The sequence below is a fragment of the Pholis gunnellus genome (assembly GCF_910591455.1).
Source record: "Pholis gunnellus genome assembly, chromosome: 3".
In the NCBI taxonomy this organism is placed as follows: Eukaryota; Metazoa; Chordata; class Actinopteri; order Perciformes; family Pholidae; genus Pholis; species Pholis gunnellus.
Genome location: NC_136529.1, coordinates 24,326,930 through 24,354,015, shown reverse-complemented (window position 1 = coordinate 24,354,015; position 27,086 = coordinate 24,326,930). Strand labels below are relative to the sequence as shown.

The 27,086-nt window shown below is 41.5% G+C and overlaps 1 protein-coding gene across 1 annotated transcript in view; it reads right to left on the bottom strand.

The window, feature by feature from the left end:
• The window catches only part of cntn4 (contactin 4), a gene marked incomplete at its 3' end in the record, with an annotated part of 143,989 nt that overhangs the window by 80,489 nt on the left and 36,414 nt on the right, over nt 1–27,086 (bottom strand). Inside the window, exons 3-5 of the mRNA XM_079186634.1 lie at nt 24,725–24,857; nt 18,272–18,447; nt 4,135–4,230 (exon numbers count right to left, since the gene is read on the bottom strand). Coding sequence (XP_079042760.1) covers nt 4,135–4,230; nt 18,272–18,447; nt 24,725–24,857 — 405 coding nt within the window. The remainder of the gene's footprint in view (nt 1–4,134; nt 4,231–18,271; nt 18,448–24,724; nt 24,858–27,086) is intronic.

The following is a 27,086-nucleotide window of genomic DNA, read 5'->3' as shown; positions in this document are numbered from 1 at the left end:
CTACTGACAGGCTAAACAAATTTGCAATAAAATAAAAAAACAACTGAGATTGATGACTGAGCTGCTTCCTGAATTTGTGCCCCTGGTAAAGCGTGAAGAAACCTTTTTTTTTTACTCTGGCAGCCGGTGAGTAGTGTCCATTCCATTGAATTGTTTCCAATCATAAAAGCCGTGAAGTTTAACTTACTAAGATCATACATGAAGTTTAAGAGTGTGCATGTTAGAAATGTATATAAATCCTAGTCCTCCGAACATGAAGAGCTGCATATATTAGCAAAATGTACTTGATCTGCCAATGAAATGCAGATTGATTTGAAAAGACCACATTTCTTTATCACGTATAAACAATGTAACTGACAAAAATTGCAATGCAGAACAATGAAGTGAATGCAGTGCCATTCAATGTGATGGATTGCAGAATTTGAAAAGAGCCTAATCGTTGATATATTTTACAGTAATAAAGTGAAACCAATAGGACATATTTTCAATAGTGGTAGTTAAGAATATAGCTGTTATGCTTTCCTTAACAAATCATAAGAAAAAGAGCAAACTAACAATGTGTTTCTTTCTTGCCAAACCTATTTGTTGCTCTCAGCCCCAAGCCCTTCCTTTCCTACAGAAGACATAACTCTTTAAAAACAGGTCAAAAATGCATTGTGTCATTTTTCAAAAAGCCACAGTAATTAGCTAAAACAGTGAGGCACTGCAGTTCTTTGCAAACATTCCTCAAACAGGAGGAAATGGTGCATTTATTAGGGACTATTTTCAGCAGTGGATTGATACACATTTGATGCATTTGAGTATTTACAGCAGCGTGTGTGTTCACGGGGATGAAGGAACACGGTCCTCATATAATTTAAACTACTGTATATTTTAAAAGGGCAAAAGAAGCATTTGTATCATGCCACTGACATTTCTGAAATCAGCCACTAAAAATAATAATAGAACGTTTGTCAAATTTCAAACATGCAGTAAAAAAAGATCAGATTGACTGATCACTAATAATATATTTGTGACGGTTACAGGTCGCAGCCTGTCATCCACGAGCAGTAAACACACAGGGAGAGCCGTCACGTATAATTGGTTTTAGGAAGACTCGTGCTTCTTCAATGCATTTCATGCCACTCATTTCCTTTCCAGGCCAAGTTAATTTAAACTAATTCAAAACATTAAATTAAATTTAAATGTGCTGACTAAGCTTTCAAGGCAATCCCTTTGATTTCACCGTGACGTGGAGGAAACAAATATGCGTTGCCAGGTTACCGGCAGTATTCCCTGCTAAAAGGCAGACGCGAGTGCCATTTCAGATGTAACAAAAGCAACATGTCAGGTCGACAAAGGGAACCAGTACTGGCGAAACACTTAGGTCTTTGCCTGCGGATTGATTGCTTTTCATTGTTGCCAGTTTGAATACAAACCCAACCGGCGGCTTGGCTGAACGTGTATTTGTGTTGGTGTTTTGTGCCAACAGCCTGGTGTGGCGAAGCCTGTTGATTTGCTGTCTGTTGTTTACTGTTTCATTTCCCCCGGTGAGGGAGTGGATACATGTAACTAACGCTGAATATGTTCCTTTTGAATACGGTTGCTCTTTGTGCCAGAATTGTTTCATGTGTCTTTGTCTTAAAAATGGAGGCAGACATGCTTTAACATATGTCAAAAGCAACATTTGAACCGTGTCATGTCAGGGCTTTGGGGCAAGACTAACAAGCGTAAATTGGAGTCACACATAGAAACACTGTTTCCTGCGTCTACTCAAAAGCAAGAAGGACCATGACAACAACCGAGTGGTTTATCCAGCTGAATGACACACTGATAGTAGCTTCTACTACAGCTGAGAGATGTAACTCACTGAAATGGACTGCTAATTGACAGCTTGTAATGGTGCTGTATATTAGTGAGGAGACAAGTGTCTTGAGGGGGCTTTTCATGTGCCTCAAGATGCCTGTCATGTTGGAATTATTTCCCCATTGGTCAAAAAAAACTAACTTTAATTGGATTACCTCAGCACAAATTGTCAGATGTGACACCAGTCAGCGAAGCAACTGTTCACGCCATAGATAACAATCAAATACAGGCGTGTAAGCCCGACCACTTGCAAATAAATCTGATGTTGCCAGATTGTCGCGGAGCCTGCCAAGCTTTCGACCAGGTAAAAGCCCAAAAGGATACAAGCCCCGAACAATTACAATCAGTTACAGGCGAGCAGCATTTTCACCACAGCGGACCTGTGCATGAATCTGTTTGGTGGCTGTCAATTGAGGGAATGTAATTCCAGCAGCTGTTGCATTTGGAAGATCCAATAAGAGAAGAAGCAACGAAAGGACACATCTGCTGCAATTATGTCGAAAATATGAAAGATGTTGCAGAAAAACGAGGGCTGTGTCCGAAACTACTCGGCTACTCACTATATAGTGGACTCTGTTGTGCTGTCAGAATGTATAGTGGACTCAAAGTATCCCATAATGCACTGTGAAAAGTAGTCTACAGATGGTCACTAATGGAGGACTATATACCATCATGCATTGCACTGAAGGAAAAATGGCAGACGAACGAGAGGAGAGAGAGCAGCGCGGAAACAAAACATCTAATGTGGGCAGAGAAACGCATCACAAACACAAAACAACCACAAAGTATACCGTTTTACTCCTTTCATCCTTACCTTTCAGAATAAAAGCCCTAGACACATACACAGCATTAGTGTTTACTTAAATTTCCTTCGTTTTGAATAAGAAACAACTCAACAAAATAGCTTACAATATGTGTCTAATACAAAATATGGTCTGTGGGCTGTTATTACTTTGGATGGTCCACCAGCCGACGTTGATCCGGCACGTTTTAGTAAACGGCACAGATGAAAATGAGTGTCGACGAGCTCACTATATAGTACTCTATGTAGAACTCCCTGGACAGTGAGAAGGGAGTAGCGAATGAATGAGTGATTTCGGACACAACCTATGTTTGAACTCGGAAATTTAGCTTCATACAGGCCGCATGGCACATCCAGTAGCTGTCCACTTAGCTATGCTAAACCAAGTTAATCCTGGCTCTCTCTTAGTATTTCGAACAGATACGAGATTACCAATCTCCTCATCTAACTCTAGGCAAGGAAGCAAATTAGCATATTATTTGTATGTTATTATACCTTATATAATTCATCCAGGGCATTGCCTGCCTTTAGGTGGCAAACAAACAATGATGAATACATAGGACTGCATAACACTTTAATTCCGCTGACATTGAAATGAGGGAGAAAAGTAAAGGTCCTAATCAAAGCAGAATTAGCTGTAGGCTCCTGTGAGCGAAGCTGATCACACCACACAAGCAATGAAAGAATCACTTCAGTCCCTCGTAGTGCCAGATGCAAGGTCTTGATTATCAAATCAAAGGTGCCACTGAGCCAGCTGGACCTTAAACATCCCCGACCCAACGTAACAGTAGCTGCATTCACATTCATTTGTCAAATTGGTCAAATTTTAAGAAAACTTTTGAAATGCGATCTAGGTGCAAAAAGAGTGCAAAAACTTGTCTACAGTGTGATTTGGTCAGAAGGTGGCGCTTATGGCTGTAATCTGCCAGTAAACAGAGTAGAACTAGTAGAATGACACGTAACTCATGTACAACAGAAAGATGGAGAGAGGTCTTCAGGAATAAGCTTCGACTGGTCAAATTTTAACTGTTCTTTCATGTCAGCTGGTATTGGCCTTGTTTCACGCTTTCCGGAGACAAAGACTTTGCCCGTTACGGGGACATCTCATAAAATGCCGATTCATGAGCGGTAAATGTTCGCTACGTGAGAACTTATTAGACGAAGGTATTTCCATAATCCATTTAGTGCTTCAACTTTTGTTCATCAAAGGCAAAAACACCTCAAGCAGACGTAAGAACGTTTTTTGTGCATTGAGGAAGTTTTATAGAATGTTGCTGTTTCCATGCAGCTTTTCTAATGTGCTCCTACAAAATGCACAGAATAATATGTGAATAGAAATACGGCTTAGTGAGAGCTTCAAATTACAAACATGTGGCAAACATAACGATGTCATTCACTTTTGGCTTTCTGTCAAGCAGCTAATTCCCAGTGTGTGCTTGGCGAATGGGTTTTAAACAGGCATTAAAGATGAGCATGTATGGCGTTACCTCCAGAATGCGGTGGAGGGCCGCACAGCAGAACCACTCCTTGACCTTCGCGGACTGACACGGAGCTTCTTCTGTGAGTCTTGAAGTTTTCCAAGTCTGAAGAAACAACAAAAAACACAGCAGTAAGTAAAATATACCCACAAGTCAGAGGTTTAAACACTTGGGAGCGTTGTCATGAACAAATTATTGTTTTTTCCCCCTGCCCTAATGTTTCTTGCTTCTTACTCCCATTCAAGGTCACAGCCTATGGAGCCTAAAGCAGTGTGCAGCGGGCGGGGAAACACTCACAACAGGATGCCAGTTTATTATAGAGCTCACACAGATAAACACACCACACACTCAAGCAGTACCAGAAAGTCGCTGGCCTCCATTTCTTTAGACTGTGGGAAGGAACTGAGGCTTAACCTTGATAAATACAGTTCTTGTAAACTCCGAAGGGCCAAGGTTCAAACCCAAACTGCCGTGTGAGGCAGAAGTGCAAACCACTGAACCACTGCTCCACCTCCATAAACAAATGACATACAAATACAGCAACGCCAGTAGCCTCTGTGTATCCACGCTAGTGTGAGGAACATTTTCAAGAGTGAACATTTTTGGGTGGTAAACAGCCTTTGGCTTTGCCTCGGGCCAAATCATCCCATGTGTGCGTCTGTGTATATTGTGGAAATCCAAGGCTCACTCGCTCTGTGATGGCGCCACAAGTATCAGAAAGAAGTGAATTAAAGGTCCCAGTGGGGACTTTTGTGGGAAGAAGACAGCAATAATAGGTTTAACAAGTTTTAAAAGTTGAGAATTTTCTGAAAAGCAGCACAGCCAGGTATAAATAAATGGTGAGAAGATGGAGAAGAAAACAAACAGAACGTGTCTTGTACACAGGTTGAATCAGAGGAATTTGAAAAGAAATGTTAAAGTCGAGCAAAATGTGCAACAGGACCACAATAAACAACATAATAACGTAATATTTATACGCATTTTCTTTGATCATCCCATTTAATTCATAATATCAAAGACAATCATGCAGTAAAACTGTCTATATCAGGCTGTTCTCATCCAGCATTTGTAACAATACCTATATGAAAAATAATGCGCCGTAATTCGTGGACATCCCACAAAATGTTTCCGTATGTAAATGAGGAACGAGGACGTCACACACTGAGCAGGCGGGAGGGGAGGTGGATGGGTCCAACAGAAAAGCGATCTCTCAGCAAAGAGACCGCAGTTCCTCTCGTGAAGCGAGAAGTCAGGGTGATGTTTTTGTCACGTAACTTGCGCACTTTAGTGACGGCACTTCCGTGGTTGGTTTTACCAAATTGATCCTTGGACGGCTGAATGCCTGAGTGTGAATATGAATGCAGATGAACAGGACAGATGTACAGATAAATATGAAGGTCTTCCAGATCTCTAAAGTCACACAACAAATCAACAAACAAAAGATAATTGTTGTTACACTTTTTACTGTTCACACTAAAGATAAAGATAAAAAGTTTGCATTAAGGGAATTTATTGGCAATGTCATAATGTGAAATAAACAACAAACCAACAATGATAATAATACTAAAGTGTTCAATGCAAGACGAGCGTATGACATGCAACCAAGGTCCTATGGTTATGTGGAATGCGCTATAACCTCCAGTCGCTCCACAAAGTGTAAAACTTTGAATTTTCCCAAAAAATATGCAAAGAATATGCAACCTAATGTATGTTTACATCCCACTACTGTTATGCCAATTTAAGGAAGTGGGCGCATCAGTGTGATGGAAACACACCGCCTCCGAAATGTCTCAGGAGCACCTGCTTCGTTTCCATCAATGTCAGATCCAAGCAGGGCCTAGCGTCCTGTTTAAAACATATTATTTGTGTGCTTTCATTTCTTTTTCGTGGTTTTAAAGACGACATGAAGTGAGGCATGCCGCACGTAACAGAGGACATAATACAGTTCCACCTGCCAAATAATTGCATTCTGGAGGAGACACAGCTGAGAGAGTGAGACAATGGAAAGAATCAGGACTATTACTGTACCCAGCTCTAGTAATTGTATATTCCAAATAATAAATGGAAGCCTTGCATGACCTAAACGTGTTGTGAAGAAAAAAAAAAAAAAAAAGAACAGTTCAAATCAATAGTGGCGTGCACACCAACCGACATGGGGCAAACGGCAATCTGCAGCCCCGCTGCTAAGCAGAGAGGGTTGCTGTGGCGGGTCACACATGAGGGACTTTAATAGCTCTGGTGGTAATCAGGTTACCTTTCATTCATCACGCCCACACCCACTGAACATTACAAAGCTATTCCTGGCGTGGTTTTGACGCCAGAAGTACTGTCGAAACCCAACTAATTTTCATTTTGACAATTGATGGAAACAATAGCGGGTCGCAACGCGCTTCCAACGCCTCGCCGCTCTAATGGTTTACATCCTGGTGGAGCTGGTGGTAAATGTAATTCACACATCACATGGAGGCTTCATGTCTGCACCGGTTGACTTGGGCGGGAGAGGGGGGAAGCACTTTAATACAAGGCTGTACAGATATTTGAAAGCAACAGCAAGAGAACGTGAATCAATTATGAGGATTTGCAGTTACATGGCAGCATTATTAAATTAGCAAAGCAATCAGGTCCTCTTAGTTGTCTATTTCCATTCCTACTAAACAACGTCTAAAGTGCATTTGTAATTTGTTCTCATTTAGTTAGCATTTTTCAGTTTTTTTCTGTATTTCGTTTGTACACTTACGACGCCTGCTTCGAGGGCAAAGTGCCTTCATAATTGCGCTTTTAACAAAAGAATAGACGTACAGCGAATTAATACATGAAGACAGGTGGGTCTCAAATTGATCCATACATATTCTCCAAATGGGATTAATTAACCTTAATTAACCTTGCTCTGTAATACGCAGCATATTCTCAAGTCACTGCGAGCAGCAGTGCAGACAGGAGCGCTCTCTTCTGCGGACCTCCTCCTCTCAGAAGTGCAGCCAATCCACTTTGAAATGAGATTACTGATTAGTTCGGCTCCAAGTGATCTAAATGTAAAAGTTATTGGGCTCACTGATTTATGAAGAGGACTATAAGGTCAGTTAATATATGTCATATTGGCGGCAGGACAAGTCGATTAAGGAGCAGCCTTTAATTATTTCTTTAAACATAAATCTCGTCTTGACCCACGAGCGCAGTTTAACTAACAGCTATTTGAGGCTCTTCAGCCCTATTAAGAAACCAACTCCCTAATTTTTGTTTCTAAAGGTTGATGCCAGATTTGGCACATCACGGTCATTTTGATGTGTCTGAACTGGACGCAAAAAGTCTTGTTTCGGCTTTGTTGAGATATTTGTACATTTGTCACTTTTAAAACAAGGAGGAGGACAATCTGTATCCTGGTTTCCATATATTGATCAGGCAGGTGGAACAACCTTCATGTCCAAAATACCTTCCAGTCCTCTTGGTATCACTCGATTTATTGTGTTAGTGGCTAGTAAAAAAAAAAAGGGGTAACATTTTAGAATAAACATTTTTAATAAATAGTACATTGATAGTTAATTAAACTACAGTCAATAGTCATTTTACTATTACAAAACAAAGAAATTATAAATAATGATAACTTTATAATTTATGTTATTTTCACGTTTTATTGTTGCACTCATAACATTTTACATTAAGTATTTGGTCATAGTTAATAAATGGTTTGACAACCATATATAAACTATTTCATTTGTAACACTGTTTAATAAATGGTTTGTTAAGAGTCTATAAACATTATTTTGATGCTTTTATGCAGGTGCAACTGATACCTCATTAAATGGTTAATAAATCATTTGTAAAACATCAACATTTTTTAATAAATGGTTTATTAACTGTCTATAATTTGTACTTAAATGGTGGAAGTGATGATTATAATACCTTGTTAAATGGTTATTAAATCAGTTGTAAAGCATCTTTAAAAATGATTTGGTAACAAATCCTTAATATAGTACGTAAAATGTTATACTGATTGCAACAATAAACTGTTCCTAAATAGTTTACTAATATGATCAGAATGTAATTGTTGTCATCAGGTATCAGTCATGATACAATACATAATAATTATAAACTAATTATTTGATTTTACGCAATTTATTCATAACATAACATAAATCATAACATTACCAATAATTTCATGATTTCATTGTTAACAGTAAATTAACCATTTGCTAAAGTTTACTTAACTATCAATTTACCATTTATTAATGATGGTTATTATTAAGTGTAACCACAACTGCCCTCTCTGTTGTCCTCTCGGTGCCTCGCGGGTGTTTGCACCTCAGCTCAGTCAGGTACAGCCGGTGTTCACACGCAGACGACACTAACTACGGATTACTTCGCATTTATTACCAAGTTGTCAGAACGCACTTGTATGAGTCCGCCGCCGACAAAGTGAGGCAGATGAGCGTTGGCCCCCAGGAGCCGATTGCGCTCCGGTTTCCTGCCAGCAGCAACAAAATAGTGTCACAAAAAGAGTCACTGCTCGGCGGTGGGAACCGTTAAGGTCTGTTTGTGTTTATGAAGAAGGAGCACAGGTGCGTGACAATGAAGGACTCTAAACTTTAAGAGATAAACTGAAAGAGAGTAAGAAGAGAGGAAGTCGTTTAGTGCAGCAGAATACTGTGAATAACACTAAGTCAAGGGATTGACATCAAGCTTTTTAGAAATTATGTTATTATAGTAAAAAGGTAAAAGAAATGATCACATGAGCCTTTTTGAAACCATGAATATAGCCGTGATCAGGCTGTTCTCACACACTGTTCGTAGCTTTACCTCCCAAAAGTAATGCTTCATAATTTAACCCACTCAATCAATTTGTATGTATTTCATGTAATCGTAAGCTCAGTACAGCTGACGTAGTATAAAGAGTGAAAACGTCCGCGTAGGAGGTCGGGGGTGGATGTTTGGGTCTAAACCAGGAGACAGCTGTTCCTGTCCCGCGTGAAACCAGATGTCAAAATGAACTACCATATGCCACTTCCACCTCCGTACGCCCCTTCTGTATTTGTATCAATCGATCTTTTCCTAAACCGAACCATGTAAGAAAACGCAGAAGCAACTTTTTGTAAGATATTGTATTGAAATTCACATTAGTCTCTCTTATCTTTCCTTTCCTCCTTGAATAATATATGGATAGTTTGACCTCTTCATGCCAAGAAAAAATGAAGAAATGTCACTGTGGTCAAACTACTCACAGACATGCACAACCTGTGATCGTGGGTTGCAAGTTGACATTAGTTGACATTTGTTGTAACACTGAATCAGATCGCAGCATACGATATTGCCATTATAAGATGACTAATTTCAAAGTCAGAATTTGAATTCTGGAAGTAGTTAACAGTCATTCCTGATTCATCCGTATTAAATGGTGCTACAATGTGCTGCGCAATACGACAGAGTGCTGCAAAAGCTCCATAATTTGTCTTTCAAAGGCTCCGATCTGAAGAAAACATAAGCACGCCTTCACTACGTCGACCACACTAAGTCAATTCAACTCGAACGTGCCTTTCTTGCGTCCAGGCAGCATATCAGACGTGAATTATTTACACAGCAGCAAAGCGGGAAAAGAAGTGCAGGATTAAAGTGCTCATGACATGTAAATCCACTCTTTTGATTTACGAATTTGTTTGTCCCTGCTCTTTACTGGGGAAAAAAAAACAAGACGCCATCTCCGCACCAGAATAATTGAGCGTCTGAGTGCCGTCCGTAGATGGGATGACAAATTCCCTGTCTGCAGTCATTTTTACTCTGCAAATCACTGTCCCTCCAAATTATATTTTTCTGGGCTGTGAAAAAAAATAAAAGTCGGCCGTCGTCGGCAGGGTGGTAACCAACTCATAAAAGTGAACAAAAAAAAGAAAAAGAAAGAGAAGAGCAAAGATGTCTGAGGATCTGAATTTAAGACGCTTTCCTGGAGGTTTATGACGTGTGTCGCGTTCAATCTGGCCTCGGCGCTTAAATTAGCCCATTTGTTTTTATAGCTTGTCATATTTCACAAATCGCTACTTTTCCGCGGCTTTTTCAAGGAACACTGGCTGTCTGGTTATCTCTTGACTGTCACTCAGAGGTGATTAATGAAGCACGGCTAATTGACTTCCCTGCTGTCGATTGACTTTATCTCTGGTTGGCGTTGCTCATCAGAGATCACCGACGGGAGCTTGTTCCTCACCTCTGCGCCTTTAGTTACACGAAATAACTTAGCTTCACATCAGTCCTTTTACGGTAAGATGCTAGAAATATGGAAGACCGTCTTTTCTTATCCAAACATGGCCTGGAGTCAAGGGCGGTTGTTGTTGTTTTTTGTCTTGTCGAAACAATCTGGCCACTCCAAAATGGCAACAGAAGGCTTTTTTTTGTTGTTTTGAGTAGGCCCCACCACTTACTTTCATCTGAAGGCGCGATAGAAGGTTAGATAAAAGCACCCAAGCCTCCCCAAAATACGAGCCTATAGAACAAAGTGGACAGGAGCAAGAGACATCTAAGGTACTGAATTTATTCCCCAAAAAAAAGAGTCTTTTTGGCATTATTTTTGGCTGAGATCAAAGCTGCTGTGATTTGTGAAGTGGGGGACGTCTGCTTCACTAAAGCCAATGATTGTCCCTGTCCAGAATCCATGGACGTGGCCTCGCCCGTGCTGAAAGCATGCCGCAATACTGGTAAAATCCAACACCCCCCACCCTACCCTCCACATCCCCATCCATCCACACAGGAAAAAAGAAAAAGAGCAAAAGAAGCATTGTTGTGAAAAGGGCTGGAGGAGAGCGGACCAAAAGCATCATTTCAGATGCGGGGTTTGGACATCGTGGGGGGGGGGGGGGGGGGCTCCACCAAAGGCATGCTTCTCAGAGTGCACACAGCTGTGCACATGTTCGCTCTCAAAGTTCAAAAGGAAACATGAAACCACACAGTTTGCCAGTGAGGGACGTCTCCAATAACGCATCCATTAAATTTGGCATATAAAAAGGAACGACGGCGAACGGAACTTCTTTTTAAAGGTTTTTACTCAAAACTCTTATTTTGTTTTTTTGCGCCCGAGCTCACACTGAACGCCACAGTGTCATTTTCAAAAAAGGGGGGCTGGCTAACAAAGATTAATAACCTCAGAGCGAGCCAGCGCGATGCCCCATCTAGATCAATTAGCGTTAATTATTGCAAACCTGGGCCCGGCATTACAAACAATGATCCAGATTAGGCTGATGATCACATCCCAGACACATGAGCTTTCCAAATGCCAGCTCGACTTATCATACTTCAACGAGCCCGTCCAACCGTGACCGCCGGATTCATTACAACCTGCGACTCCTTAAGGATGCTCTTTGTCTTCAAGTGGATGGTGGATAATGTGTGTGTGTGTGTGTGTGTGTCAGCGCTCTCTTTTTACACATTGTTATAGGATATAATCACATGTAAATATGAAAGGGTGATTTCATTAAAAGTGTTTCACAGAGGTGTTGATTGAACTTCATGGAGTGGATGTTTAAGGTGCTGTTGAAGTGTATCGTGTGCTTTGGGCTCATTGAAATGAATGGGGTTAGACAAAATATTTCATTGTCAGTATAACACAATGCAATTTAAAAGCAACACAAACCCAATTATTCCATTCAATTCAGAATACTTTGTTCGTCCCTCGGGGGTAAATTGAGACAGGATGGGGGTTTGCACACGTGAAAACAAAAAACAAGACATGTTATGAAGTGGTAAATCCATAGCTGAGCAACAGTGATCAATTCTACCAACTCAAAAAGTGTGAGTGCAGCAATCAAACAATACACACAATAATACAAACAAACATCCTTTTAAAGGTACCGGACAACGTCGTGGTAGCGACCTGTCAATCACAAGGTAGCCCCACCACTCTGAACCCCAAATGAGACCAACAGTCATGTGGGAAACATTCTGTGAAACTTCAACTGAACTGCAGGCTGCTGAACACAGAGCATTGAGGAGGAGACAGGAGAGGCTGTTAGTAGAGGTTGTTAAAATGTAATTAGCTTAATATATATAGCATGTGGAGTCATCTTTTTTTTTTCTCCAAAATTGGCAACACTTGTGGCAACTTGGAAACAAGTTGTATATATAGATATAGATTCCACTTTATGCAAAAGAAATTCTCAAAGAAATTAAACTTTCATTCTTTTCCTTTTTATGATTTATGGCATTGTAATTGTGTTATACTGCTAAAAAAAACAAAAATGTTTGAGTCATCTCTACTTCTAGCCATGGTTGTGCTTTTTCCTTAGAGGTGCAGCACTTTTATATTGCAGTGAAAATCAAGGCCACAGACAGAAAAACTCTGACAGGAGCGAAAAACGCCGCAAAACGGTTGGGACACTGTACAGCAAAGCTGTTGTCACTTATGTGATTTTTTTTAAAAACCAAAACACAATCTTTCCCTGACCGAGTTGTTCCGTTGCCTAAACACACACTTATCGCTCTTGTTGCTGGAAATCCGCAGGAAAAATGACTTTTTGTAAGATATCACACAAACCGTTGTGCGAGGATAAGTTGAGCTACGCTGGCATTACAGATGCTACTGAGCCCCTTTTCCCAACAGCAATGTCCATCATGAACAGTTCCTCAGTGTTCAATCTGAAAGAGAGGTTTAGTAAATCCTAACGTGTGTTACCTCAAGAGTGATATCTTGATAATGTGCTGCAGATTAAAAAAAAAAAAAAAAAGTTAAAGCCAGAGAGTACACCCATTAGCTATTTACACCTCATTAACTAAGTCAATATACTCACTCCACATTATCACAACAGCTGAGAGGAGTCTAGAGGATTTATTTGCATTTAAATGAGGTATTCATGTTTCCCCACAAGGCTTTAAAGCCTACTCTGGTGTCATCAGGAAGTCTCACCTCTACAAGCTTAGTAAAACATGAACGTGTCTGACACTGAGGAGACGCTACAGTACATATATATATACTGTGTATATATATATGTGAATATAAACTCCCACGCAAAGCAGGATCACGTTTAAATGCGAGCACCGTTCTCCAGAACATTTTGTTTTTCCTGAGCGATGGCCTCTTTCGACCTCTCTGGTCGCGGCGGGAATCTTCACCAGCTCGTCACCACATTCAAAGGGCAGCCCCCCCCCCATGTGAGAGGCCCACGCTGTTATTCAGATTATTGAACTGTTGATCGGTATGAATTATGGCTGTACATCTTTTACATAATCACTCATATAAAATCGATAGACATACTAATCAAGGGCAGCGAGTATTGAGCGGGAGCGCCCACTGGCCATCAGTTATCCTTGCCTCAGGGGGAGGGGGGGGGGGGGGGGGGGGTTAGGACAGCCTCAACCCCTCGCGAGGAGTAGCATCATCCATCAAAAGTTTGTGACACGCAGAGGAAAACTGCTCAAGCGTGTTGGAGTCCCGCCAATTTCAAAGAACAACCTTGGAGGCGCCGCGGACTCCGCGGACTAACGAGTGCTAACCGAGCAGTGCCGTTGTGCAGGAGGACAGGGCTTCACTGTACAGCGCGTTTGCTCTCGTCTACAGAATACATACTATGCACAAGTTTGGGAAGCAGAGCACTTGCACACGGCTTTGCAAATATAAATTCAGCCTGTGGGTTTTCAGTTGTCTGTGAATATCAAAGCAATATAAAAACGACTGGATTAGTGTTATCATATGAAAAAGTTTCTTTAGTTAGAACGTAGTTGTACGCGCACGATTTAAGTTAAGACCCACAATGCAGGTGTAAACTGGGAGGACGTCGCTATTGTGCCGTGACAACGCATCTGGTGACATCACCAATTACTCCTTTTTAGAAAGATTACTCGCCAGGAACAAGATTAAGACGCCACGGATAACTGATTAATTAAAGAGGAGGCAGAAATCCCTCACACTCGAAGCTAAATGGCTGAATCAGAAGGCAGAGCATGTTCACCGAGCAGGGAAAACAGGAACTCCTCAGGATTTCATCATTATCGTCAATTTATGACCCAACTCTCATTTAAATATCTTTTTATTTTGTGAGAACATTATTGCAGTTTAGGATCACTAACATCTCTGTACTGGCAGACCTTCACATTCATGTGTGGCGTAAACGTTCCATTACGTTATCGCGCTTGGTGGATTCTGCCTAAAAAAACATCTCCACATGTTTTTAAAACTCTCGTCCTTTGCATGTACAGATAATAAATTGTTATTAAGCCTGGCAGCTTCAAATGAATGCACGAGTTAATTCATTAATGATTTAGGTAGATTGGCTAAGCCTTTCAAATGAGCTCGATTTACCTGGGTGCATTCCCCTTTCATAGGTAGAGATCTGGACAAATGCATCAACAAATGCATCATTTGTTGAGGCGTTGGAAACACTGGGCAGTTGGATAATTTCTTTTAAATTGTTTCTCTAGATTACCAACCCTGCTTTAAATTAGCTAGGGAAATATGAAATCGTCCAACGTAAAGCAGGATAATTATTATAATTCTGACGAGGTATGTGAAACATCGACAGCTTGTTCGGTCTTGTCCACTGTGGCAGCTACACGAGCACAGCAGAAGACTTGCTCCCACCTGATAAGAAAGAAGACGTTAAGGTACGTCTGCTGATCGGCGAACAAAACGCCTTTCAGGAGTGCAGACTGGCATTGTCGCTAGAAAATGGACCAGTGGAGTGCTCTGTTGACATGTTGCTGAATGCATTTGTGTACTTATCAGTACACAAATGTCATCCTTAACCCTGACACATTTTTCCATATACCGAGCAAACTCCACCCTCTGAAAAACACTGTGAGATGCTCTATAAACTGCTTGTAAGTAAACAACATGGGGGACTGCAGTGACACATTTGACATGTTATGGCCTTACGCAGCTGATATGCTAACATGTTAGCATCCAGTTTACAATTTGCACAGAAGCCGCCCTTAAAAAAAAAGAAGAAAAAAAAAGAAACTGCAACATAAAGAAGTGTGTTCATGGTTGGTCTCATGCAAGCTCCAGCAAAGGAAATCCACTCGACTAATAATTTATTTCCTCATACTGTCATGTGATGAGGAACATCACGTACACAGGGTCCATCTTTAAGATAGCAGCCACTGACTCATACTGGAGCGTGCAGGAAAAGAACACTGCTGACATGAGACGCATTTCGTTCTCTATCACGGTTGCTCTGACATAAAAAAAGAAAACGTTTAAAAGAAGATTTTTCTTGTGTTTGCAGAGTTAAGACTTTAGACGTCCTGTTATAAACACATTGTGTCGTGTAAAAATGCAAGAGTGGCAGCATGAAATGAAGGTTGCACTCCTCATACCCCATGCTGCTTTATTTTAGAGTCCTCACATCAGCTGCAATATATTGGTAAATCTAATCTATATAGTTTGGATACGTATCTATCATATAGTGTCTCCAATATCTGCACAGATGTACAGAAAGACATACACAGACACCTGCCGATGCACAGCCCGTCGCAGCAAATTTGTTCCTCTGTCGGAAGTATTGCTTGTTTGTTGGGGACTTCTTTCACGTGGATTACGGCTCATTTAGTGGATATTAACAGCAGCAGGACGGCGTATTTTGGATCGAGTCGCAATAAACTACAATGCCCACGTTGTTCTTTGTTGTGAAAAAAAACCATGTGAGCTAGCACAAACGGTGTGGTGTTTTTAATAGTTTTGGGACAACAATGAAACTCTATGGCAAAGAGGAATTGTCTCCAGTGGCTCCACAGACGACTCATTTTATTGTTTTTTTTTGTTCTTTTCGTGGGATTTTTTTGACAATAAGAAAAATTAAAGTCATCCTTTAACAATAACTGTCAAAAAATGACTTCTAGGATTAAGTGTGAATCAAAATCCCCTTCAATAAAACTTTACTTTCATATATTTTAACAATCTCACCTCTTCATGATTCACTCAAGTACAAGTTTCTTTAGTGCTTTAATTCTCTCAACGACATGCCCTCAGATGCACCCTCCCTGCACCAAACAGGATATTCATCATTACAGGATGTAAGGCTAAATTAAAACCTTTTGACAATCGTTAAATCTCTTGACTTTTGACCTTTCAGGTGCAGCGGATGTGCTTTTTTTTAACGCTCCAATGTGATCCACTCTTTCTGGCTCCGGCTTTACCGCCGGGCTTATTAGAGCTTTGAGTGGGCTCACGGTCTCTCGTGTGTCAAAATCAGCAGTCAAATTACGCGTAAAACTAATTACCACCAAAAGGTCACAGTCTTTACTGGAGGGAAATAGGATAGGTGCTGAAACAACACTTGCACCTACAGGAGTGTATTTGACCGATAGTCTGCGTTTACAGGAGCAGAAAATCTCTGCGTGCCTCCCCGCAGGAGGAAAAGAAAATCTGGTACTTAAGTTCGCTTAAATTCCCACAAAGAACTACATGCCACTCTACAGTAATGCCTGTTGCCCTTTAAGTTATTCTCATAAACCTTCATCGTTCAATCCCGCCTCAGAGTTAATTAAGCAATACGGAGATAGATGACACTCGGTCATACATGCATGCACTGTCTCTGTGACAACAACTGAAGGCTGGTAAGGTCAGAGAGCCCAACAATTGATGGAACTGTCATCCTCACGTAGTGGAAATCCACCAGCAGAATCAAGAGTGCAGATTGACTTCTCACTGGTCCAGGGGACCAAACGAATGGCCTGAGAGACATATTGGTGGCCTTGTCCCCCGAACGCTAAGCCCACCGAATCTAATCTGAGCGAGCGATCACTCACTCGCGGTTAATGTCATTATTTATGCCTGTCCGATAACTGGCACATACAGTAGGCACTTATTGACTTCCTCCTGCTTCAGGAATATGAAGTCCGCTGGCCGTCAGTTCGACTCGCCAGGATCCGTCAAACGGTCTATCATTGTGACGGTCGCAAATCGGTAGAGGAGGGTCATTAAAAAAGCATTCATCTGCAAAACTGATAGGGCTGACTTGGCATGTTGGACTGTTGTTGTTTGGTGTTCTTTTGTTCTTTGCAGTGGTTGAAGATAGCGTGCATTGTCTTCTGTTGCACTGAAAATGTCACTAAGAAGCCTCTGCCAAATGCGTTATAAATTAAATTAAAACGTTACATGTGCCTTGGCGGAAGGTTCTGAGATACGTGCGCTTTACTTCTACTTCGTACCTTAAAGTACATTTTGTTACCAATACTTAATAATTGTGTTTATTGCCACTTGGGGGCAGCAAAACAAGCCAAAAACAGGGCATCATCATTACCATATACAGTTGATAAGGCGAACATTTGAAAAATTACTCATCGTTCAGATATGGAGCAACATTTGCTTTCATTTGAAGTTGTGTTTCTAGCCACCTGAGTGTCAGTCCTGTTTTGGTCTCCACTATCTGGCTCTTTAGCTGATAAAAGCTCAACTACGTTCACCAGCTAGTCACTAACTGTGTCTCTTCTGTTTGCTGCTGAGCAGGTAAGAATGGGTAGAGTCGGCAACCTCCGGTTCTGAAAAGTGAAGTCAATGCAGAAGTGCTTTAAACTTGCATTCTTTCTAACATCCAGCAGGGGGCGACACCTCTATGTGCAAAAATAAGCCTGATTGTATAGAAGTCTATGAGAAAATGATCCTACTACTTTATTGATTTATTACTTCAGTAAACATTGTGAACATGAGTTTATAGTCTTAATTGCTAGTTTCAAGTCTTCTTCAATACAGCGTGATGTTCATTTCGTAAATTATGGTCCATTTAGAGTCAAACAGACCATAAAGCAGAGTATGCTTCAGGGCGTGGCTACCTTGAGATTGACAGGGTGCTACAACGGACTTGTCCCTGTTTTCATCTTAGAACTTTGAGATACTTCTTCTACCACTGGTTCTTTGATAGTGGAGAGCAGCACTAGAGGCAGCTCTATTATTTACCCATTGCTTTGAGTTTCACTTCACTTGGACTGGTTTGTAGGTTTGTGTTTGATCTTCCGTGATGACTAAGAGTAAACTGTAGTCAGCACACAGAGGGAGTAACTAGTTCCCCAGAGACCTGTTTCTATGTTTGTCATGTCATAAATTAGAACCCACCGTGGTACCCTGAAGCGCCACCGGCGTGTCGTTTATTTCTGCTGCTCTTCTTTTTTTTTTTTTTTTTTTGTGGAAGCTCAGAAGCCAAAAAAAAGGTTTACCCAGAGAGACGGAAAACAAACTCACATGCAAAGGTCAGGCTGGCCTCTCGGCTGACGATGGTACCGAAAGAGTTGGAGGCGAGGCACTGGTACGTTCCAGCGTCTTGGTCCTTGTTCAGATGGCTGATTCTGAGGTTGCCTCCAGACAGGCTGTAGTGAGATCCAGATTTGGGACTGACGTCTGTGCCATTCAGTTTCCACCTGCAAATAAATAAATGCAGAAAATGAACATGTAAATGAACAAGTTAAACAAAACGGTGGCGAGGGCCCAGAAATCATGTCCCCCGGCTTTTTGTTAATCTAAGCAGCAGTGAACCACGGTGGTGCCAAGGACTTGACTCCCTGAGAACAGATAGCATTGCGGGCCATCCATCTTGCCAGGCCCCAGTCAAAGCGCATGAAAATGCCGCTTAATCATTGCGGCGCGACAATTAAAACAAATGCCTGCAACCGTGCCTCCGCGCTTGTGCATTCCAGACCGGTCCGCACGATAATCGTTGGCGTTAGGCGTGATCAACGAAGGGTGTAATTCACTTAAAACGGCGACAGATTCTTCAATTCACAGATGCACAGATGCATCTTATGAGGAAGAAAACGCAGGTGGGAAGAAAATCAGTCATTTCAGGACAAAAATGGTTTCAAGCCATGACTTACTTCAGCCCAAGAAAAATAAATAAAATATTAAGAGCGATCCGACTCTGTTATTTGTTATCATTGATGTATAACCATCGCAGCAACGACAGGCTCCGCACGGATAAACAAGCATGAAAGGAGCATTTTATGCCTTATTGGAAAATGGACAGTGCAGATTTGATTAGAACCCAAGGTGATTTGGTGGTTGAATATTTCTTTTGATTTTGTGTTTTTTTTAAATTGTGTCCAAATAATGAAATCATTTCAGGTTCAGCTGGGAAAAAACTGCATATTGTAACATTTGTAAAAGAAAGCAGCTTTGCTAAAGCCCCTTCGACAGTAGACAGAAGTTGCTACAAAGCTGTGTGCACTGCTGTGTTTACTCTCCTTGGCCAATTTGGTGTCCACCAACCTTTTTTTTTCGTTATCAGTGTGGTATTTGCTCTCTTTATTGCATCTTGTGCAGTATAACACACCCTATAGGATAGACACATTTGCTTAAAATTTGAGGTGGCACAGGATCATCATATACTACAAAAGTAGGAGCTGATTACACGAAAAAAACAATTTCAGAATGTGTTGCTTAGCCGACTTCCCGCACCCAAATGTCTCACTTGTGGGCCGGGCATTGCAGCGCTCACAAAAGTGCCTCTACAGACTTTTGTCTTTTTCCTTTTAATAGACAACGTGTGTGTGTACCCACAATGGTCTTCTCTGGTTCAGTCATAAGTAAGTGCCTGCTGCTCTCAAGAGTCTTATTACTACACACAATAGAGAGGAGCCTGAGGGGTGGGGGGGGGGGGGGGGGGGGGGGGGGGTTATGGTGGCGGCGGTCTCACAGGGCAGCGATTCGTTTGCAGCTGAGGTGGAACAAACGAAAATCAACATAAATATCTCGCAGCCAAGTAACACCTTTGACTCGGATGAAAAACCGCTGAGCGGACAGCATCAGCCTCAGATAGCGGCTCCCTCTGCTTCTGAAAAAGGGTCTCATCAAAAATAAAAAAAAACGCAGCCTTTTCTCTGGTCGTAATTACTCGGGAGAGACTCGGCCGCATTGTGTCCATATTGGAACGGTTTAATAGGGCGACAGCTTAAAAATCAAATAAAGAAAGATTTTCTCCGATGGCTCTCGATTGGCTGCTTTATCTGCGCCTTTCTAAAACATTACACCGGACAGCTAATTGAGCCTGGAAAATGATTTGATGGTTCTGAGTGACTGATCACGTTTCCACAGTGAAAAAGGTTGGAGGAAAAAAACCAAACGTGCTATATCGTGTGCAATGTGTGTGTGTGTGGTGGTTAAACGTACTGGAAGTGAAAGATAATCGCCCACCCAGAGGGGCCAATGTTCTGTTGTGACAAATTGAATGCCCTATGACAGCTCTTGTTCCTCTAAGCCAATTAGATGACATATTTAAAGCCACTAAGTGACAGGTTCTCTAATTTGTGTGAAGCTCGAGCTCATTCTAACCGCGTGTAAATTGAGACGAAGTTTGAGGTGAAACTGTGAATCCGTTGACCGCCACGTCTACAGCGAAGCACCGGATTACAGCAAACACGTATCAACTAGATTATTTAATAATTCCATTTACAATGATTTATGCTGGCAAGCAGGCCACGACAGCAGTTCCATTTGTTAGGCACATGCTTTATGCAATCATGTAACAACAGGGCCGCGTACACAGTAGCATAATACCACACCATCTGGTCTGATGAGGCTGTGGATGTTAGGCGGTCTGTTCCTTTTCTTAAGCCCGGTGCTTTGAAGCGTTTGTGCTACTACTCTTCACATAGTTACAGTTCATTTCCCAGTTTGGCTCTAAATCCAGTTATAGAACAGGTAGCTTGAACCAAACAACCTATTTTATTGTGAAACCTGAAATTGGAATGTGTCTTTAACTTTCATGTCTTTCAGGCATACTTGATGACTTTTTTTATAAAAGCAATAGCTCTTGCTTGAATAAAGAATAACTCTACATGAAGTGCATTATAAAATAAAGAAGCCTCTAGTGTCCCCTACAACTACTGGTGCTCTTTTAGCAGAGGCAAAATCACTTCTAGAGCAGACAAATATGACCTACAAATATAAATTCCTGGCACCATACCATTTACTATACTGCCACAATAGTTACAATTTCCAGGGGGAATCTTCCTTTGCTTCTTCCGAGCCAGCCCTCCAGTTTCGGAGCTGGACAGTAACTCCTTGTTTGCTATAAACTGTAGTCAAAATTGCAGTAGCAAAACGTCTTTGAGGATCTTCTTCACAGCACAACTCTTGGTTTTGTGAACTGCAACATTACCCATCCACCCAAGTTGTCTACAGGCTTGATTCCGCAGCGTCGGACTTTACATGGATGAAGCTGAAGGAAGACTGAGGGACGAGGTTTCTGAACCCCGCTGTGTCTTTTCGCACTGGGAGCCCCGCTTGTCTAATGGCCTGTGACTATCTGGGCGGCCCAGCATTGCAGTGACTTCACGGAGTTAACTCCACAAGTCTAGCCGGGCCTTGAACTTGACCTGTCCTCTTCTTTTGGAAGATATCAGGCGGGCAGTCTGGTTCGTCAATAACTCCATGGAACATGTTGGGATTTGCTCTATAACTTATCGGATTGCATGCATTTATTGTAGTTAATTAAATAATTGCAGTTATGTATGTGGCGTTGTTTTTGCTGTCTGTTTGCAAGACTCTTGAGACACATTATGTTTGTCACTGATTTTCTATTTGCAGAATGTGACGGTGTTAAAAGTCTAGGTTTCATGCTGTGCAGTTAATTGAACTTTCAACACGATTTAGCTGTCATCTGCTCGTCGCAAGACATTTTTAGGAGGCGGGGGCCGCTCTGACGGAGCCGCACGGCAACCTTGGCCTTGGAAACAGCTGATTGGGTCATCCTCTAAGCTGGCTCTATCCCAAAGTATTAAATGTACCAATCCTTCCAATTCTCACCCTAGCAATTTACGGCGCGCAAACATGATCGATTTGAACTCTTTGCTTGCCAGAGACGCTGCATCACAACGCAACACAACACTCTTTCAATAGACTAATGGTCCATGCGAGGAGGGGAGAATAAAGAGGCTAGGGGGGGGGGGGGGGGGGGACAGCTGCTCTTTGAACATTGCAGCAGCAATGCTAAGCTAAACAGGCGTTCCTCGGCTACAGATAGACCAGACACGTTTCCAGCAGGGGGTTGAAGGGAAAATCCACCACGAAATAGAATTCATGTAACACATTCCTATGATCCTGATCAGCTAGAGCTTGACTCAGGAGGATGAACAAGTTTCTAAAGCTAGAAGAAGAAAAAAACAGAGCCAAGACTCTTTTGTTGCTGCATCAAGGGACAAATCCTGGAGCGATTTCATTCGGGATGAACCGGAGGCTGAATCTGAGGACACAATGGCAATACCCGGCACGATGTGGACACTTCCTCCGCTCCGTTACCGTTAATAGCAGAAAAGTACGAGCTCCGAACTCCTTTGTGAGTCCACGAGAAAGTCGGATTCACTGGCAGCTCCGGGCTTTGTAAGATTAGAAGCTCTTTGGTTTCAAGCTTTAGAACAGAAGTGTCATGTATGGATTAAACTGTCTGAGATCTAGAGAACAATGTGCGATCGCTGTTGTGCGCTTCATCGTTTTAGTTTGAGTCACACGAGAGAGCTGCGAAGCCATAATTCTGTGATTACCTTATATTCTTACTCTACCATCAAGAATTACACTGATGAAACACTCCTAATGTGCAGCTTTCTGACAAACCTTTTGCCCATTTTAGATTTCATTTCTACTTCCAGGTGAAATAGATTTATGTAGAAATATCAGTTCAACGAGCCTGTTGGCGAGAAGCATCTCACACTTACAGTATATAACACTCCATTTATTTTATCTACACAACACAAACATCTCTGAATGTGTCAGTGTTCCAGAGATAATAAAAACATATATATATGTATCGATGATTATTATTAGACATAAGATTCCTAATACTGCTACAAAATGTGCTGATGTACAAACAACGTTTCTGAGTATCACGGCCACTCGTAAGCCTTTGGGGAGATCTTGTGTTGGGTTGTGTGTGTGTGTGTGTGTGTGTGTGTGTGTGTGTGTGTATGTATCTGTCTGCTATAGTCCACATTTTAGCCTCCTCCATAAAAAGAGTTGGGTTTTAATTCCATACTCAATTCGTTATGATACACTAAAGTAAGGCCCAATACAATATTAATAAATCTCCGTTTTATTCGATTTTTTAACTCCACTGCCATCTTGACTGTCAGGAAGCCACGAGGGACAACTGAGTGAGATTCAACTCTTCTTTGTTTGGGAGGGGTGAGGAGAGACACGCCTGGCAGAGATCTGCTATCTACTGAGTGCACTTTTCTAGTTTGTCTCGCCATTCATGATGGCTATGCCTTGAGCTGAGGCGCTGCCGCTCCCATTATGCTTTGGGTGATGTAAACATGCAGTGAATTATTGCAATGGAGTTTGTGGGTGAATTGTGTGCTAAACCTGGTCCCTGCGTTTCTTTAATGTCGTTGTTTGTTCCCATTTAGGGCAAATCGGCGACACAAAAATGCAACCTGCACTAGCTTTGCATTCGCTGCTGGCAGTTCCTGTTTGCACTGTAACCATGGACGGACAGACAAAGTAATGATGACTGTGGGCGAAAATCTGAAGTTATACGACTTATATTTGTATACGATTACTAAGCCAGCATAATGTCTGCCCTCAATAGACCAAAGATAAATCCAATCACTGGAAAGATTCAAGGGTAAGTTTGATTATTGTCAACAAATCCCACGGAAAACATTAGATTAGTCTGTCACTCAATTCAGTCTGTCTTCCCTGCCCTGTCTATGGCCACAACCCATGTGTTCCACTTGCATTTTTAGAAATGAGTTCTGATTCATTTCTTTCATACGTTTATACTTTTATAAAATGGGCACTGAGGTGTTAAGCAAATATCACTCAAGCTAAATTACTGTATTTGTTGGGGGACTATTTCCAGCAGAGCACTTGTGATTACTTCCAGCAGCGGGACGGTTACGTCAGATTGACTAAAAATAAATGAAATGTTCATCACAACGAAAGGAGCATGTCACCCAGTGCAACAGTGTGGCTCGCTGATGTGTTTTTTAACATTTCTTTGACAATAATGGAGCTCTACGGCACAGAATAAGATACATCAGGCTTAGTAAACACAGAAAGTACTTATTAGTAGGATCAAATCATTGTTGGTTTTGACATTTTAATGGGATTTGTCGACAACAAGAAAAATGTAAAATAATTACCAGACGTATCCTTCAAGTTCTGCTGATGCCAGCAGCTTAAGTGGCTATTATTTGCTATGCTTTGAACAGCTACAACATTTAAGTAATGCTTCAGTCGTGACAAACCACTTACTTTTCTGTTTCTACTTTTAATTAAAATCACATTTCGAAGGCAGGATTCCTCTTCTAACAGAGTGGTAGTGCTCCTTCTACTTAAGAAAATAATCCGAACACTTCTTCCACCACTGTTCTATGGGTTCATGGATGTGGCCACACAAAGCGATTAATCAGTCTTTCGGTGCAAAGCATCACTTATTCGCAACAACATGATCGTGCTAAATTATGTAACAGGATTCATGGGGATTTAAGGTTTCCAACCGTTCACACTTATTGCTGAGAGCTGCCCGCATGCGAGGAGGGATTGTTTGAGACAAGATGGAGACATTTGCCACTGATAGGTTGTCGGGGAAAAATAATGATAGATGCCGACATCGTCATGCGGTACAAAAGCAGGCGGCATCGACGGGGAGGAACAAAAATGTGCGGAGGTGAACAAAATGAGGCCCTGCAGGCGCTCACTCACCGGTACATAGGTGGCGGGCTTCCCTGGGCTTCACAGCTGAACACCACCTCCCTGTTGTTCTCCACAGTCTCCACGGGATACACGATGCTGCCGGGCTGCTTGGTGAAGACGGGGCTCTGCAGGACACCGCTCTCTGTAGGACACAGGGAAAGACAACACTGCTGACTACAAATTTAGACCGAAAAAAAATAAAAAAAGCCAATTAGTCGGCTGCAGAAACAGGTTGATGCTGCTCTAAGTGTTTAGAAGGGCAAAACCACAGGCAGACACAACATATCAATTTGGACTGCCTGTCACGACAGAGCGGTGCAGAGAAGAATGATTTGAAGCGGGACGTGTCTTCAGCAGCTATTTAGGCGGTAATAGGATCTAGAGCCTGATTAATGTTGAACAATTGTCCAGAAAAATGCCTTCATTTATGTCTGTCAAACTGCTTTTTTGTTGTCCATTTGTTTATTTATTTGCCCGGTGAGGTTGAAGTTGTGTGTTCATGCAGAGGTGTAATCAGCTGGTTTTATGTGGCCAGAGCGGTTTGTTGCAAACGACACAACAGAAGTCTCAGTTACTCCATTAAGCTGCCATTAATGCAGGGTGCTTCCTGTGCATGGCTGAGGAAAGTATCAATGACACTTTGAAGATAAGGAAAATTAACAGATTTAATCAGTGTTTTTTCTTTGCTGTAGCCTAACTCTTCTTTAAAGTTTAGGCGAACAGAATCCAGATTCGCTGAGGTAAACAGAGATCTTGGATTTTACTAACCAATCTAAAAAGAAGAAGTAGAAGAAGACAAAGAAGAAGAAATACAAACTAAAATCAATGTTGCTTTAAAAAAAAACACCTTGACCTTTGGAAGTCTGGGGCCTATATCTGTTTAAAAGTGAACTGCAGTGTTGATGGCTCAGTACTTGTGGGAGCTTCATAAGGGAATTCAAAACATTTTTTAAAAAAGAAAATATGTCACAATTTAACTATGATTTTATTTGCACTGGGGCTTGTTCATGTAAAGTACTCCAACAATATTTTTGTCATATCTTAATGTAATTATGTTCTTATATGTGTAAATGCAAGTGTGTGAGAGGGAAGAATGATCTGAGCAATCTACAGCAGAGGACGAGAAGAGACTGCTTGTCTGGCTCTACTGCGGGTAATGAGCTCCAGAGCCTTCACGCAGTGCAGCTGAATCATGGTCTAAAAGTGTGGGAGTGAAGACCGGACGATGTCATTAATATATTATCAGGAAGTCAAGTGATTTTTTTTTTTTTAGCCCTTACCACATCCTTATTGAGTTTCCATGCATGTTCAAGTGGTGCAGAATATGGCCTCATGACGCCTTTCTTGACCAGGAAGTTACCTGGTAAAGTAATCTGAGCTGTGACCCGCACGCATTCATGAAACCAAACATTGATATCGGACAATTCTGTAAAACCTTATATCCAAATTCAATCAGCGGCGGAACAAAAGTCTTTTGCATATACCTTCCCGGCAATGGAGATCGCAACCGGTAATTTTGTCTCCAAACTACGGAAACTTTGAAGCAACAGAAACTTCAGCATTGTGTTGTGACGGTAGTGACAGATCCACGTAGAGCTGTATAGGACCATATCCACAGGGTGATGCATAATTCAAAGAGCTCCTCAATAGGCAATCTAATTCAAGAGAATGTCTCCCTGCTCACCTCATATTGTCTTTTTTTTTCTAACAGCATCAGAGTATGCTTCCAATCTCCCCACAAGTGTTCACATATCATGCTAATTCTAGTTTGGGGTAAGCTATTCTTTTTTCATGCAAAAGTAAACACCACACTACCTCTGACAAACATGCAATCTGCATAAATCTGGACGCTGATATCATAAGGAATAAAAAGCTTTTAGTAAAAACAACGAGGGAAGAATCTCCGTCAACAACTCGCTGTGTAGCGAGAGCTGCCCCTCAGCCATTAACCAACATCTCTCCAAAAGAGGATTTAAGACAATACAGTAACATTCTTGCTCATCTTTTTTTCCCCTCTAATTATTTCTGGCATGTGCTAGTTGCTTCCCGATCATCCGGTAGTAATTACTGAGCTCATTCAAGGACGCAACAAATCTTATCTGTCAGGCAACTTTTCAATGTTTTGGATACAAAACAGCCCGCTGTGCTTGCCGTAACCTCATAAATTCTTGGGCAAAAAAAATAAATAAAAAAAATTGACAGTGTGTTCATTGCCAACATGTGATGGTGCACCAATTTTGTAGCAAAAGATAATACTGACTGTCCAACAAAAGGCGGCGTGGTTGTGTTCAATAGTCTTTTTGTGACTGCAGTTGTGGCGTGAGTCGAGGGCTCTCCAACAGAAATGCACTTAACCAACCTTATTGTGTAT